Here is a 17027-nt window from a genome sequence, read left to right on the forward strand (position 1 = left end):
AGAATCTCAGCCATGACTGTGCGTCTGCCTCTTTGTCATCATGACTCTGTCAGTGTTGGCCTCGCTTGCACATCTGGGGACCATGTTATAAAGCGTGTGTGCGTTTACAACTATTGGGTCTTTGAATGGACCGCTTCCCAGGACCAAATGTCCCTCTTGGTCGCATTCCCCATCCTGAAGTAGCTGCGTCCAGCAGCACGGTGACCAGCCTCACCTTGCGGTGGGCAGTCTTTGCGTTGGTACCTTTTCCATCCTGGTATCTATGACCCTTACGTGTCACATTGAGAGTGTGTTTCTTGTAGGCAGCATAGATCTGGTCCTCGCTTTTTTATTCAGTGTAACAATCTCCATCTTGTCATTGGGGTTTCCGTTCAATGATTATCCCTGTGGTTGGGCTTAAGTCTTTCTTCTTGATCTTTTCCATGGTCTTGTCTCTTTCTTGTTCCCTCTATTAATCCCATCTTTTGAGCTGACTGATCTTCAGGCTCCCATTTTAGCTATGCTGTTGGCTTATTGCTCTGTTTTCATTTTTGTGGATATTTATAGAGTTTCCATCATTAATTCCTCATCGTCTACCATCAGATGACATTGTAGACTTCGCACATGGCTTAGGAGCCTGTCAGCCACACACTCCCATCTCCCCTCCTGTCCCCTGTTGTCCTGGGTTTTGCTTCTCCCGTGTGTTAGAAACTCCACGGTATGTTGTTCCCATCCTTGCTTGAAACAGGCAATTACATTTTAAATAAATGTGAAATGGAAAACCTAACTTCTGTATTTACCTGCGTATTTGCTGTTTCTGGTGCCCTCCTATCCTTCTGTAGATCCAGATTTCCATTTTGGCTTCATTTCCTTCCATCTGGAGAATTTCCTTTAACATGTCTTACAGTGTAGACTTGCTGGCAATGAGTTTTCTCTGCTTTAGCTTTCCTGAAACATATTTTCCCTCCTTTTAGGGGGATTTCTTTAAATGGTGGTAAACTATACATAAAATACATCATTTCGACCATTTTTAAGTCTGTGTTCAGTGGCATTAAGCATATGTGCCGCGCTGTGCAGCCATCACCATCCTCCATCTCCAGGACTTTCCTATCCTCCCAAACTGAAACTCTGTCCCCATGAAACACTGACTCCCTCTCTGCCTCCCCCAGCCCCTGGTGCTCACTGTCCTACTCCCATCTCTGTGACTTTGACAACTCTGGGGATCGTATATAAGAGGAACCATCCAGCATGGCTCATCTCACTCTGCACGACATCCTCAAGGTCCAACTGCTCCGGAGAGGGGTCAGTCTCCTTCCTCGTAAGGCTGAACAATATCCCACCATATGCAGGGCCCATATTTGGTTCATCCATCAGTGGACACTTGGGTTGTTTTGGGTTTTTTTGTTTTTTGTTTTTTGGGTTTTTTTTTACTTGGGTTGTTTTGATGTCTTGGCTATTGTAAATAATGCTGTGATGAACATAGAGGTGCAGATGTATTTTTGCGTTAGTGTTTTCATTCTCTTCAAATAAATACCTAGAAGTGAGATTGGTGGGTCGTAGGGTAGCTCTATTTTTTAATTTTTTAAGGAGCTCCCACACTGTTTCCCATGGAGGCTGCACCAGCTTGCATTCCCCCCCAGCAATACATGAAGGCTCTTGTCTCTGCCTTGTTGCCAGCACCTGATATTTCTTGACTTATTTATAACAGCCGTCCTGACCACCGTTCATCATGGTTTCAATGGGTGATGGTGAACATCCTCCCGTGTCTGTTGGCATCTGTGTGTCTTCATTGGAGACATGTCTGTTCAGACCTACCTTTTTTTTTTTTTTTAACATATGGTTTGTGTTTTGCTCTTCAGTTGTATGTGTTCTGTATACATTTTGGGTATTAACCTCTTGTAAAATATATGATTTGCAAATATTTCGTCCCACCAGCAGGTTGACTTTTCAGTTTGTGGGTGGCTTCCTTCACCGTGAGAGACTCCTAGTTTGATCTACCTCCACTTTGACCGCCTTTAAATTGAGTTGTTTGGATTTTTTTTCTTGTGGGGTTTTAAATCTTTATATATTCTGGATAGTAATCTCGTACCTGACACATGATTTGCGAATGTTTTCTCTCATTCTGTGAGTTACCCGTTTACTCTGTTGTCGTGTCCTTTGATGCACGAAAGGTTTTTTATTTTGATGAAGTGAGTTTACCTGTGTGGCTTGTCATATTGGAAAACCCATTGCCAAACCCAGGGTCACAAGGCTCAACCCCTACTGTTTCTTCCGAGAATCTATAACTTTGGCTCTATGGTTAAGTCCTTGACCCACTTTGAGTTAATGTTTGTATGGCGTGGGAGGGAGCCATTGGCAGGATCTCTCCTGGTTGTACGCCACGGTTTCTTGTTGTTGTGTCTAGTAATTTTCTTATTACACACGAGGCTTCATGAGTTTCACATTCATGCGTATTAGATTTTGTTGTCTTCCTTTAAGGAATGTGACCTTTGTCCTGGTGGGGAGTTGAAGCGCGTTATTAAGCTGTGTTGATGTGATCCCGGGGGCTCTTTGCTTCAGGAATGGTTCACCCCTCTTCCAGACCCCCCGAGCTCCCCATGTGGCCTGCATGTCCCCTGCTCTGGCCAGCAGGAGCCCAGCGACCCCAGCCCCAGCTGAGCTCTGGGCACCTCTCAGCCACTAACCCCTAGGGGCTGCCCTGCACGTCAGTGGGCACCTGGGCAGGTCCTTCCCCATACCCCAGCTGGCCTGAGCACCCCCACCAGTACGTTCACTTGAGCCTGCCCTCAGGGGTGCCGCCGGGCAGGGTGCTGGGGCATTGATGGGCACATCTCACCCCTTCCCTTCTCTCAGGGGGGTCAGGCCCGCATCAGCTCCATCCTGTCTGGAAACAGCCATGTGGGGTCCTTTGTCCCCCTGGCTGTGACGTTGTTCCCTCTGGGCCAGCGCGCAGGCCCCTCAGCTCCTTTCTCTAGACACCAGCGCCCCAGACAGAGGATGGGTTGAGCGGGGCTGTCTGGGTCCCACGTCACGGGACCCGGTAAGGGGCTGCCGTGGGGGTGGGGGAGGCAGGGTTCGTGGCGCCTGCGCGTGCCTGGCACACCTCAGTGCTCTGCTGGTGTCCACATCCGTGACCTACCACAAACTCAACCTGAGGAAGGAATCCAGCTGAACGTGGACACGTTGTACCTTCCCCACAGCTGCTGGCTGCGCAGGCCTTCACGGCCTGGTCCTCCTGGCTGCTTCTGGCTCCAGACCTTTCTGCGTGTCAGCCCCACACGGCCTACCCAGGCGCCCTTCATCGCCCCCGCAGGCCGCGCACCCACCCCTGGGCCGTGTCCTTCCCGCCCTGACCCTGAGGCTGCCTGTGCTGCTGGCTCCTGGCCCCAGGCCCATGGCACCCTGCAGGTCTGGTCCCCTAATTGTCTGAGGGATTTCAAATGACTTCAGAACAAGAAGAGTTTTTAATCTCGGGGAAGGGAATTGAACCAGTACCGATGTGCTAATTCCACAAGCGATTTACAAGTGGAAACAGTGTGTGGTGTGGAGGAGCCATGTGCTCTCTTCTAAGCCGCCCCCTCCGTGTGGGAGGCTCCACAGGCCTGTGGGCCCCGGGGCTCCTTCCGGGCAAGGGAGTGAGTGGTTACAGGGCCATCAGCCAGCAGGCCGAGGTGTGCAGCCCTGCACATGTAGGAGGACTTGCAAGGAGGCAAAGGTGTGACTGGACCTCTGGCTGTGTGGTCGCACTCACGCGTCACCCCACATATCCTGTTAGTGCACAGAAGTTCTGGGTTTAAGACTTAGGGACTAGGACATGGGGGGGTGAGGGGCAGCCAACACAGAGCCAGGCTGGGAGGTGCTGGGAAATTGTACTTCCAGAGGAGGTGCAAGGGATGACAGGCCCCAGGGAGGACAGGCCCCAGGGTGGACAGGCCCGGGAGGACAGACCCAGTGAGAACATGCTATGGGGGGACAGGCCTGGGGGAGGACTGGCCCCATGGAGAACAGATCCAGTGAGAACACGCCATGGGAGGACAGGTCCAGGGGTGGACAAGCCCAGGGAGGGCAGGCAGGGCACAGCCACTTGAGCACTGTCCCAGCAGTGGCCTCCTCCTTTCCTGCCACAGGGGCTCCATCTCCCATACCTCACACTATGGGTGCAGCAGACCACGTGTGTGTGTTGAGTGTGGGGGGCTCCCATCACTTTAGGGGGTGGCCCGTGCTCCAGAAAGGAGAGAAGTTGATGTGAGTTTGGACGGTGCTGAGCGAGCTGGCAGTGCTGAGCTGGGCTCTGGTGGTGCCCATCACCACCTCCCCTGCCACGAGACTGTGATTCTGGGGTCTGACAACCTGAATCCCTCCAACATGGTCCTGTGATGCCTGGAGCTGGTGGGAAGCCCCAGAGTCTGCAGCTTTCTGCTGTGGGTGTCAGGATTATTTTCTTGGGACCTCAGCAGATCTGGGCAGTGATGGCTCCTTTCACAATGGGCCCCTCCACCTCGTGAAGCAGCAGCATAACATGGTGTCAGCTGTGATTCCAAATCCCAACCATGAAGGTGAGGTAGCAGGTGTACAGCAAACATGATGGTGCTGCCACCTTTCCTGTAGGAGGTCAGGGGATCTAGGGGGTACCATGCAGGGAGGCACCCGGGACCCCGCAGGAGGTCAGAGGATCTAGGTGGTAAGGTGCAGGGAGGTGCCCAAGACCCTGCAGGAGGTCAAGGGATCTAGGGGGTACCATGCAGGGAGGTGCCCGGGACTCCACAGGAGGTCAGGGGATCTAGGGAATGTGGTGCCCAGGGAGAGCTCCAGGGGCCATAAGTCCCGTCCTCTCTTCACGGCGTCGTGTTCCGCCCTTCTGACAGATTCCCTCCACAAGACTGGGTCTGGCAGGAGCGCAGAGCAGAGTCTTCCTGTGTCTGTTACCTGCGGATCCTCTTCGAGGCTCTGGAGCCGCGTGAGCAAATGCCATGGGCCTCTCCCCTCGGAGAACAGCGCAGCCGTCTGCCTGTCCTGTTCTAGTGCTCTGAGTCTGCTCAGCTTCACCCCTGCAGAGGGCCCCGGCCCACCCCTTGGGGGTACCATGTCACTAGTGCCTTCCTCCTGGTTTCCAAAGTGCCTGTTACTCTCCCCGGCTCCAGAAATCAGAGGTGCCAAGGGACAGAGGTCAGGGCCGGGCTGCCCTGCGTCTTAGCTAGGCTGCGGGGCCTGACCCTTCTCACCGGGGCTCTCTGGTCCCACCAGGCCAAGTGCTTTCGGCCAGGCCGAGGTGGGGGACGGAGGGTCTCTTTCTGGTTGCAGTTCTGGGGGGAGGGGGGCAGCACCGCTGAAGGACGTACCTCTCCCGCCCTCTCCAGGCGCGGCGTGCTGCACCTCCATGAGAGCCGCGGCATCGATGACTTGGGTCCCCCCCGGTGGCAGCTCACCTCCTGCCTGGTGCTGGTCATCATCCTGCTCTACTTTAGCTTGTGGAAGGGAGTGAAGACTTCTGGGAAGGTGAGGCTACAGCCACTGCCAGCTGGGGAGTGGACACATGGTCATGCTTGGGGAGCAGACGGGCACTGCGGTGGGTAGGGGTGCGGACGGAGGCCTGCGGTGGGTAGGGGAGTGGACGGGGGCTGCGGGGGGTGTCGGGGAGCAGACGGAGGCCTGCGGTGGGTAGGGGAGTGGATGGGGGCTGCAGGGGGTGTCGGGGAGCAGACGGGCTGCGGCATGTCGGGGAGCAGACGGGGGTGCTGTGGTTAGCAAATAGTGCCAAGGGGAGAACACTCATAGCAGGGTATTTCCAGCATGAACACAAGCACAACATAAATTGTTTTTTCCTTATGAAAATACTCAGTTATTATCTGGGCGCCCAAAGCAATTTGACCAAAACGTGCCTGTCACGTACTGTGTGTGTAGTGAAGTGCCACCACCCCAGAGCCTCTCAGGAAGGATAGGTTCCCGCCCCCCACCTCCCAGCCCAGAATCCACCTTTTACACACCCCCTAGGTGTGCCTCTGCACAACCAGTGCAAATTCACTGCATCTCATGCATCAGAAACTCAGCCACCCCTGCCCACTGCAGAACATCCCTTCTTTGCCAAGTTGTCTGTCCATTTTAATCCCTGGGAAAGTCACAGGGTAGATGGCGTTAACCGCCCACTGCAGGGAGCCTTGGCTGAGCTGGCATCCCATGAATGTTTGGGATTACGGGCTTCCCAGCCACAGCCACCAACCAGGGTGACCCCGCGGCCACCCCGCCAGTGGTGATACCTGGTGACGCCGTCCTCTCCCAGGTTGTATGGATCACAGCCACCATGCCGTACGTGGTCCTCTTTGCCCTGCTTCTGCGAGGAATCACTCTCCCTGGGGCCGTCGACGGCATCAGAGCGTACCTGAGCGTAGACTTCCATCGGCTCTGCGAGTCTTCTGTGAGTATGCCCTTCACTCGCAGCCCTGCCGCCCACCTGCACTGGCAGGCTGCGTGCTGTGGGCCTCCTGTGTTCTGGGGCTGGAGATCCCAAAGGCAGCAGCTGGGCTGGAATTTCTTACCTTACCCTCTAAACCCAGCAGGTATGGGTTGCTCTGCTGCATGCAGGGCTCCGCAAGGCCAGCGGCACACCTGACCACACCCAGCAGCATGCACCCCCTGATTGACCAGGGAGATATGTGCACACAGCGGGCAGCTGAGTGGACCAAATAAGAAAGTCAGGGGAGCAGACCACGGGCTCAACCTCTGCAGAAATAGAATAGAAGGCTGCTTCCAGTTGGCATCTTCCCCCCCGGCCCATTCCATTTCCTGAAGGAATGCTCTCAGGTTCCTCAGATAAGCACCAACGGGCTGCCCAGTCTGTGCCAGGAAGTGTGGCCACTCACTTGGAATGCAGCCCTGGGCTCTGGCTCCGTGTTCATCATGGTTGCGTGAACCAAGGCCCGCTCCTCAGGAAGCCGAACCTTGTTGGGAAAACACTCACAGTGCCCACGGCACAAGGGACAGATCTAATTCACATCACATTGAAACGAAGTCTGCAGCTGGGCTGCACATTTCTTCAACAAAGAGAGCAATCATTCTGAAGAGAGGGAGCCTGGCAAGGCCATGGGACAGACAGGCCTCCCAAGAGAGGGAAAGAGAAGGGGCAGCAGCATTTTAGGGAAATGAGCCCAGAAATGGGAGTGGCCATTGGCCAGATGAGCCCAGAAATGGGAGTGGCCATTGGCCTGGCTGGCCATTGGCCAGGTGGTGAGGATGAAGGAAAAGGGAGCATTCTCAGGAGATAATTGAGAATTCATGTGCACTAGATTTTGGCAGATGGTGGGGACCCCAGTGGCCACCCAGGGGACTCACTGTGGCAGAGCCAAGAGGCATACCGGGAGGGACAGCTGGGGTGTAGGAGCATGAAGAGGAGGACAGGGGGCTGTTTGGAGGATTGCTGCCCAATGCTGCTAGGTATTAGTAGTGAGAGTCAGGTGTGGTGCTCACCAGGGATGCAGAAAGGCACAGCCCTGAGGTGGGAATGGAAGGAACAGGTAGGAGGGGAGGCAGGTGTGGCTCCTAGCCCCCAGGAAGCCCCCAGGGAGTGGAGGAGCAGCAGAGCGAGGGTGTGAAGCTGCAGCAGCAGTGGGAGGCACCGGCCAGAGAGGGCAGGGAGCATGGCGCGGGGCAGGCTGCTGGGGAGCCCACACAAGCACAGGCAGTAAGGCCATGAGAGCAGCAGACGCATGCTCTGCACAAGTGAGGGAAGATGAAGAGTGTCCACATGGTGGAAAGCCAATAGGGAGCCACGGGTGTGCTTCCAGGAGCAGATGGTGTGGGTGTCTGAGGCCAGGAAGCCACGATGAAGAAATCGAAGAAAATAACATGAGGACAACGGAAGGAAGCTAGTGCGTTGGGCAGGAAAACCAGGTAGTGCACAGGAGGAAGCCAGACATGTGCTGGTATGTGTAGAAAGATGCTCATGTGTGAAGCAGAGAATAAATGACAGAAACGAGAGGCTGTCAGAAATTAGATGATAGAAGGTGGAAGATGATAGGTACATAGAGATAGATAGTAAGTGGATGGGTAGATGCTAGATGGATGGATAGATAGAAAATGGATGGATGATGGATGGATGCATAGATGGATGGGTGGGTGGGTGGGTGGGTGGATGGATAGATGATGGATAGATAGGTAGGTGATTGATGGACACATAGTCAATGGGTGACAGATAGATGGTGAATATCTTGGACAAATCAGTGTGTTCTGGCCTCTCCAACTACCCTGTCCACTCAGGACTAAGAGGGGACATAGACCAGGACAGAGTAGGCCTATAACCCCCGAGCTCTGGTGTACCTGAGGTCCTGAAGGGACAGGTCCATGTGGTCCCCAGTCCAGAGGGTGAAGCCATTCCTGGTTCTGCTGTGGGGTCCTGGCTGACCTTTGCATCAGCTCCTCCAGGCCTCCTCTGGATAGGGCAGGGACAGAGCCTCCCTGGCTTGGTGATCATCCTGGGATGTCCACCCAGGGCTCCTCCTGGCCCAAGTGCTGCCCATACTCCTGCCCCCCCCCCAAGCTCTTGGTGGCCACACTCAGAGATCAAATGACCCTGGGCCTCCTTCTCTGGGGCTTGGCAATCGGGGCTGGTCCCCCAGATCCCCCCAGGACCTGGCCCTGATCAAGTCACAGGCTCCCTAGCACTAGCCCAGGCTTGACCCTGACCCATCCCCTGGGGCTTAATCCAGAGCCACCTGGCAGGAGGCCTGGCCAGAATCCTCATGGGTCCAGGGCAGGTCAGGATCAGAGGTTCTACACAGGGGCCTGCTCAGCAAGCAGACCGAAAAAAGGGGATCATCCCTTCCTGTGTCCCTGATACTCTGAACCCAGCACGGCTCAGACACAAAGCCGGCCCTGCATCCTGGAGATCCATTTCCGGATCCCCCTCTGCACAAAGGGCTCCTCCTTAGGGATCAGCATCCTTAGATGGCATCCAGACCCTTGTTCTTTCATCTGCAGCTCTTGGGGTGGCTCAACGGGGTAGCCAGCTGCAGGCCGGGGCAGACAGAGTCCCATCCTGGGGGAGCCTGGATGAGGAGAGGAGAGGAGAGGAGAGGAGAGGAGAGGAGGAGAGGAGGAGAGAGGAGAGGTCAGGTGGTGAAGGAAAGGCAGGCAGTTCCACGTTAGCCCACCTGGGTCCCTGGCCCACCCCTGAGCCGCTGCCTCACCCTCCAGGATGGACTGAGCAGGAGGCAAGAACTCTCCCTGTGGCAAGGGCTCCTGCCTGCAGCGGCCTGGCCAAGCACACTAACTGATGACCAGCACTAGGGGACAGGAGACAGCAGAGTGGGGCCCCTTGGCCCACGGGCCTCTCAGCTACTCCAGGCCTCATGCCACGCCCTGGCAGCAGCCTGCACACACCACCGCTAACACCAGGGTGATCCCCAGGCTCTGGGCCTGTTGCCCCACCAACAGAGGCCCTGCAGGTCCTAGAGCGCGTCCTGGAGCAGGTCCTGGAGCGTGGGCGGGTGGCTGAGGCTCCAGCCTTCTCTGCTTATCCTGTCCAGCTCCCTTGGGGGCCACCCTGTGTTCCCAGCTGAGCTCTATATCACTGCCTGAGGGTCCTCACCCACAGGCCCACACTAGGGGCCGCCTGGACACTCAGGGACAGCCCCCATACCCCTCAGATAGCAGACAAGGGCCTCCTGGGTGACTCCCCCAGGGTGAGGTCAGCTGCCTTTCACCTGCCCGCACCCAAGGCCGTGGAGGGCAATGTGGTGCCCACATCCCCACATGTTCTCCACGCCGCCCTGACGTGAACAGTTGTGTTGGACTTTCAGATACCTTATTGGTCCAATTGCCAGCCACAGGCTTTCGCTTGGCCCTTGTGTGTGCCACCCAGCGCCACCTGTGCTGCGTCAGGTGAGCACACTCCACGTCCAGGCTCCACGGGCTTGTCCACCTGGGTGGGTGGCGGTGTGTGCACCCTGTGCCCCTGGCTTTAAATGCCACGGGCAAGACGTAAAGCAAACATCAGTGGGCATGTCTGACTGTGGTGTCCACGTCACAGCATCTTAATACATTACATGTCTGGCTGTGTGGAGAGCGGTACGGACATTCCAAGGGAAATTCCAAATAAAGCAGCTCTTCCGAGTGGCGAGCTCTCAGGCCGGTGACACGGTGGGTTTATCCCCCAAGACAGCCTTTGCCACTGATCACATTGTCGATGCCACTGGCTCGTTGATGACGATGTTGATGACTGGTTCCGTGGAGCCTCCGTGGCCCTGGGCCGCCAGCTCTCCTGGGCTCAGTGCACATCCCACAACCACCTCTCTTCTCTGGCTCCACGCAGGTGTGGATAGATGCTGCCACCCAGGTGTGCTTCTCGCTGGGCGTTGGGTTTGGGGTGCTAATTGCCTTCTCCAGCTACAATAAATTCACCAACAACTGCTACAGGTAAGTCCCGTGCGCCTGTCCCCATCACGGGGCTGCTCAATCACTGACTTCTGAAAATAACGTGTTCCCAGACACCGGGTAGGGGAATACGCTGTGCTCGCAGGGCCTCGGGGCCAGAGAAGCTACAGGCCATGTTGGTTCTTGCTTTAGGAAAAGTGCTGGAACACGTGAAGGTGTTTGGTACCCCCAGAGTCCCCTTGGAGACCTGGCCTCTGCCCCTCCTCCATCCCCTGCCAGGTTCCAACTGGCTCCTCACCCCCGTGCCCAGGGCCTGGCCTCCCCCACCTTCCCCCTACACCGAGGAAGCCGGAGGCCAGGACCTGGTGCAGAGCTGCTCAGGGGACCTGGCTCCAGCGCGGCAGCAAAGTGGCAGCACCGTGTGCCTACAGCCCTGAGGGGGGATGCGCTGCTGCCACCAGCCTGGAAAGGACCTCAGTGACCTGCAGCTCCATGCTAGACCCCAAATCTACCAAATTCACCTGGGATCTGCTTTCCCTTCTGGGTTTCTGTTTCCTTTCTTCACATCATGAAGACAGAAAATGCAGTAAAAATACAAGGACAGTGTGCACAGCAAAGTGGCCGTACCTGAGGGTGTACAGCCCCTGCCCCCTCTGCCCCTGCTGCCCCCGGGGCCCCAGCTCTGGGTGCTCTGCAAACGCCCTCCCACACTGGCACCCGGATGGGCTGACCTGACCCCTGCTCCCCCACTCCCCTTTCCCACGGCCCTCTGAATGCCTAGCTTCTGAGTGGGGTCCCCAGAGCAGGAGTTCTGACTTCCCCGTACTGGGAACAAACAGAAGCAGAGCATTGGGGCCCCAGCAGATCCGCCCCTCAGAACTACATTTCAGGCAGCTCCTCCAGAGGCATCTAGAGGCCCCGCCAACACAGGTGCGACCCCGCAGGCTTCCGTTTGCCCCCCACCCAGAGCCCCAACATTGCAGGCAGGGACTGTCCCACCTTCACACTGAGCCGTGAGGGCCAGAGGCCTCTCGGTTCCCAGACACGCACACGGTCAGTCACTGTGGACACTCCCAGAGCCACTCAGCTGAGGGACCTGCCACCCTGGGCACCAGCCCACTGGAGGGGCTGGCGGTGGCCTTCTGGGAACGCATCCTCCAAAACCCGCCTGCCCCCAGACACGGTGCCTTACAACAAAGGCAAGAAATTGCCACCGCTCCAGGCATCGCTGGGACTTGTGTCTTGTTCCCCAGAGACGCGGTCATCACCACCTCCGTCAACTCCCTGACAAGCTTCTCCTCCGGCTTTGTGGTCTTCTCCTTCCTGGGGTACATGGCACAGAAGCACAGTGTGCCCATTGGGGACGTGGCCAAGGACGGTGAGTCCCCCTAGGGCAGGCAGCATCCCCACAGCTCCGCCCGCTCCACAGCCCTGGCCGCCCACTCCTCTAGTGGTTTACCCCAAATGGTGGGAGGGAGATGCTCGGGCCCTGAGTCCAGGTCACCAAGGTTGCAGGTGTTCCAGGGCAGAGAACCCATGGAAGGACAGTCCTCGTGGCAGCAACACGCCCAGCACACTTAGCTCCTGCACCACTGGCCACCAGCAGAGGCCCCGGAGCTGCAGGACCTAGGTCTGGTCCCTGTCCCTGGGCATGCCTTGTCTTCGATCACACTGGGGTGGGGGCCATGCAGCCCAGGGGTAGGAGCCCTGAGCTGTTCTCAGTGACACGGACGTCAGGGCGGGAGAGCAAGGCTGAGGAGAAGCTCAGGGGTTTGGGACATGAGCAGTTCGTCAGTCCCAAAGCTTCTTCCTCCAAAACGTGGTGATCAGACATATCGAGGTGGGATTTGGGTACTAACCAGAGAAATCACAAAGTCTTGGGCACACAGGGACCATGGAGATCCTTGTTCCCAACCCACTTGCCCAGGCAGCAGTGAACACCGGGTGTCTGTGCACCAGGACGCAGGTGGTGGGAGCAGGCACCGGTGACCCAGGAGCAGGCTGGGCCCCAGCAGGTGCAGGGGTGAGGGCAGAAGGGGCCCTTTGGGTGGCTTCAGGCCCCTGGCCATTTGCAGGGGTGCTCCGTCCTAGTGACTGGGTGGGAAACCATGGCCTTGGGGTCTCCCCAGGACACCAGGATCTCCTGAGACCTCTGCAACCCCTCACCTACTGTCAGATTGTTCTGGGCTGAGTAAGGAGACCTCTTCCCCTACAGGCCAGACTCCCCATTCACTTCTCCTGGGGCTGCCCCTCAGGCCCAGGAAAGCCGGAGTGGGTGTCACTAACATACCTCCTCCTAAGTCTTTTGACTCTTGAGTGGGGCAGGGATAGGCATTCAGGGAGGGGAACAGAGGCCACCCCAACTGTGCCCGCAACCCTGGGCTGCCATCTCATCCGATTCTTGTGGCATTGAGCCCTGGGACCCCACCTTGACAGGAGGCAGAGGTCCAGCCCCCAGGACAGGGGGAAAGCAGGGGCTGGGCGGGTGTGCTTCCAAAGTCCAGGAAAAAATCCAATAAAGGCAGAACAGGAGCATAAAGCAAATAAATACAGAACAGTGAAATTTACTCACTGCTGCATTTATGCATTTCCCATGCTTTTGCCCTTTTTTTATGATAAATAGCAATAGCTTACAAAAACCTCTATTAACCCCTGGAAGTAGAGAGGGTGTGTTCTATGCATTTCCGTGACTAGCAAAGTAAATGTCATTTATAGCTCTAATTCTCAAGAAAACAGGGTGAAATGTTAACTCAGGTACGGAACTGAAAGGCAAAGGTACTGATGTCATGTCCAACCAAGCTGACCCACCTCCTCCTGGGCCCATGTCTCGTGTCATTTAGGCTTTGGAGCACCTCACATGGGCCGCCCCTCACTCCTGATGGGGGGCTGAACCCCTTGCATGGGGCAGGAATTGCAGAGAACCCAGAGCACGGGCCCCGAGAGGACCCTGGGGCACCCTGGCTATGGCCTCCCTGCCACAGCCCCCTGAGGACTGAGAGACTTGGGAAGCTGCGTCTGTGGAAGGCTCGGGAGGCTGTGCTAGGAGGTTCAGCAGGCCCAGCTTTTTTATAAGTGACCGTGAAAATAATTAGTTTCCTGTGGGAATACTTTGACTTTGGGATCATCAAGAGCAAACTGCAGCTCTTGGAGTCCTGCACCATTCCCACCGTGCCTCCCCGCCTGTCCGAGCCCGCAGCCCCCACGGTGGTGAGGGAGTAGGACTTTCCCCCAGCATGTGTGTCCCGCATACGGCAGCCCCACCCCTGGGATGTCCCAAAAGGGAATGATCCCTGGGGAACTCCTATGTGACAAACCTGCCCCTTTCAAGCATTGGCTGAGCTGTAGTATTTCCATGTTCCTTACGTGGTTTTCAAAGATCGTACACGGGGTAATTAATCGGCACGGGAAAATATTCACATGTTCCTCAATACACCACAGGATGAGAACGTGTGTGTGTGCATGAGCATGTGTGAACGTGTGTGAGCATGCATGTGCAAGTGTGAGTGTGCACAAGCATGTGTGCATGAGCATGTGAGTGTGCATGCCCTGTGATGAGTGTGATGTACTCAAGCATGCATGTGAGCATGTGTGCATGTGAGCATGAATGTGTGCGTGTGCATATGAGCCTGTGTGAGCGTGATGCACTGTGAGCATGATGCACTCGAGCATGCATATGTGGGTGTGTGAGTGTGTGTGTGTGTGTGTGTGTGTGTGAGCATGTGTGTGTGTGCGTGTGTCTGTGACGTGCACAGGAAAGCTGAGCAGGAGGCCTGACCGAGGTCGTTGGGGCCAGAGGACAGGCTGCAGGAGCCCCTCCCACCTTGCCTAGGTGGCTTCCACCCCCACGTCCCCTCGCAGCCCCCGCAGCCCGGGGGGACCTGGAAGAGTAAGGGGTGGGTCTCTGTGGATTTCAGAGTTCCCCTTCCTGGAGTCCTGGGCCAGGCGGCCACTGGGTTCCCAGGAGAGAGGCCTCTTTGGGGGTGACGGGGAAGAAGGCGATGGGGTCTTGTCACCTGCCCGCCGTGTCGGCCTGCATGGGCGGGGAGGCAGGAGGCTGCAAGTCTGTGGCGACAGGAGGGTCTGCTTCCAGGGCCCGGGCTGATCTTCATCATCTACCCAGAGGCGCTGGCCACGCTCCCACTGTCCTCGGCCTGGGCCGTGATTTTCTTCATCATGCTGCTCACCCTGGGGATCGACAGCGCCGTGAGTGACCTCAGTGCCCCGTGCACTGGGGGGGGGCCCTGCCCACCACAGGCAGGCTCCCTCACTGCCCTCCTAGGGCACGCAAGCCCCGAGGCCCCTGCAGGGTCCCCAGACTTCCCGTGCCTGCAGCGAGCCCCATGTGGTGGGAGGAGGGGTCCCATGGCTGCATGAGACCCTGCGTGGGTGGATTGTGGGGCCAAGTCACCCTTCTCTCACTTTGCCCTCTGCCCGAGTCGCCAGAGACCCTGGCGCACACAGGCCAGCAGCAGGAGGGCAGTGCAGGGAATGGGCCAAGGGCCACCCAGAGCCAGGGCCGGTCCCTTCCTTGACCCCGTCGCCCCCAGGAGGGATGGACACAGCTGCAGGCCAGGCCAGCAAAAGCTCCAGCTGCAGCCCACACCTGGCCTGCTGAATATCTTGTGTGTGGCACTGTGCGTGTGCATGTGGGCATGTGGGTGAGTGCACACGTGTGTGCTGGGGAGGCCGATGGGCCTGCTGACCTTCCCCGGGCTCCTGTGTCCCCGCTGTCTTCTCAGGACCAGCAGCTTAGACCTCAGGGCCCCCATGCATGGTGGCCACCCTGTCCCCTGGAGCTTCCTGGAAAGTGCAGAGAACCACGAATCCCTCATGCTGTGGCTGTGGGTCACACGCCATCACCTCTCAGCCAGTGTGGCCAGCGCCCTCCGGGTGACTGCGGCCCTGACCCACACATCCAGCGGGCATGAATCTCTTGAACAGCACGTCCTGGGGGAGGTGGTTTCGACAGAGCAGGGCAGGGAGGGTCTCCAAGGAGTCCCGGGTGTTTGGATGACACCCCATCATGACGACTGCACCCCAGATCTGGCGGCCCCCACTCGTGTCCACACCCCAGGGGTAGGCCGGTTGAAGTCACGTAAGAGGCGCCTGCCCCACAGCACCCCTGTCTGTTGGCTGCAGATGGGTGGGATGGAGTCGGTGATCACTGGGCTCATCGACGAGTTCCAGCTGCTGCACAGGCACCGGGAGCTCTTCACCCTCTTCATCGTCCTGGCCACCTTCCTCCTCTCGCTCTTCTGTGTCACCAACGTACGTACCCCTGCTCGCTTTGCCTGCGAGGTCTCGCTAGCGTTTGGTGTCGGGCAGCGTGCTTGGTGGCTGCGGGCCAGGCCCATAGCCACGAGCCTGAGAGCCACATGCCCACATGTAAGCATGACCGGCGGCGCTGCATGGGGAGGTGCAGGGGCCGCGGACAAGGGACCGTGTGCTCGCAAGGCCCAGTCGTGCTCGCAGGTGCTGCAGCCATGGTCACGCGGAAGCTGTGGTGCGTGCAAGCCGGTCTCAGGTTCCTGTGCTCCTGGACGGCCCCTCTGGAAGTGCTCAGGGCTCAGCTCCCGCCTGTCGGATCTGTGGGGCGGGGGCCCGGGTCACTTCCCCTCCCACGGGGCCACTCCCAGGTTTGGCATTTGCGAGCTTTCATGTCTGACTGCACCTGGGAGAATTGAGATGAGGAGAGAAGAGAGGCAAGGAGATTGAGGTGAGGTGAGGAGAGTAGAGTGAGATGAGGTGAGGAGAGGAGAGATGAGTGAGGCAGCTGTAAGGAGAGGAGGGGTGAGGCGAGGCTTCCCATTCCTGCCCAGAAGGCCTGTCCCTGAGAAGCCGTGTGGCTTGGATTTCAGTGACTCAGTGGGACTCCACAGGAGGAAGGTGGCCCCAGGCCCCGACTGTTTTGGGAAAGTGCCCTGCGGGCTTCTGTGGGCGTGGAGGCCACAGTGGGCACCCCACGCTCAGCGGGCTCTCCTCCTCCAGGGCGGCATCTACGTCTTCACGCTGCTGGACCACTTTGCGGCCGGCACATCCATCCTCTTTGGGGTGCTCATCGAGGCCATTGGGGTGGCCTGGTTCTACGGTAAGGATGGAGTGCTGTCCGCGGCCGGAGAGCCTCAGCAGGTGGAGGACCCGGCCGCGGTGCCCGCACGGTGAGCGGCCGGGCTGGTGGCCTCGCACTTTGTCCCCGGGCTGCATCCTTCCTGACAAAGCCACCATGGGAACAGGCACATTAGCCCCAGGATGCTTAAACCAACAGCACGAGGGAGGACAGGTGCTCGGCCCCCAGGTGCTCAGCCAGACCTGCCAGGAAGGTGGCCTGGATGGCCCCCCCAGCATCCTTGCTGGGGTCACAGGTGTTCTGTGTGGCCCCCTGACTGCCCCGGGTGGACATCCTAGTTGGTCACAGAGAGAAAGGCTTGCAGGGACTTGGGAGCGCTAACCCCGGGGTGGAGGTGAGGTCTCTGCCATCACCCGAGGGGAACCTGAGTCACAGGGACAACAGCCTGTCCCTGTCGGGGACCACGGGCAGACACACGCTGCCCTGAGGTGGGGGGGCCCGGTCAGCTGCTGGCTGCTGTTGGCTCTGTGAGCCCCTGAGGCCGGGAGTGCCGCCCCGGCTGTGGGCCGCTGGGCTGTGTCCCAGGGCGTCATGACCATGACGGACACCTGAGCAG

General features: G+C 57.8%; 1 protein-coding gene across 1 annotated transcript in view; it reads left to right on the plus strand.

Moving 5' to 3' along the window:
* Positions 1–17027, plus strand: part of SLC6A3 (solute carrier family 6 member 3) — a 37591-nt gene that overhangs the window by 11210 nt on the left and 9354 nt on the right. The window contains exons 5-11 of the mRNA XM_077879650.1: positions 5337–5475; positions 6257–6391; positions 10283–10386; positions 11598–11722; positions 14435–14547; positions 15484–15612; positions 16333–16432. Of these exons, the coding sequence (XP_077735776.1) occupies positions 5337–5475; positions 6257–6391; positions 10283–10386; positions 11598–11722; positions 14435–14547; positions 15484–15612; positions 16333–16432 (845 nt within the window). The remainder of the gene's footprint in view (positions 1–5336; positions 5476–6256; positions 6392–10282; positions 10387–11597; positions 11723–14434; positions 14548–15483; positions 15613–16332; positions 16433–17027) is intronic.

Source organism: Canis aureus, chromosome 31, assembly GCF_053574225.1.
Source record: "Canis aureus isolate CA01 chromosome 31, VMU_Caureus_v.1.0, whole genome shotgun sequence".
NCBI lineage: Eukaryota > Metazoa > Chordata > Mammalia > Carnivora > Canidae > Canis > Canis aureus.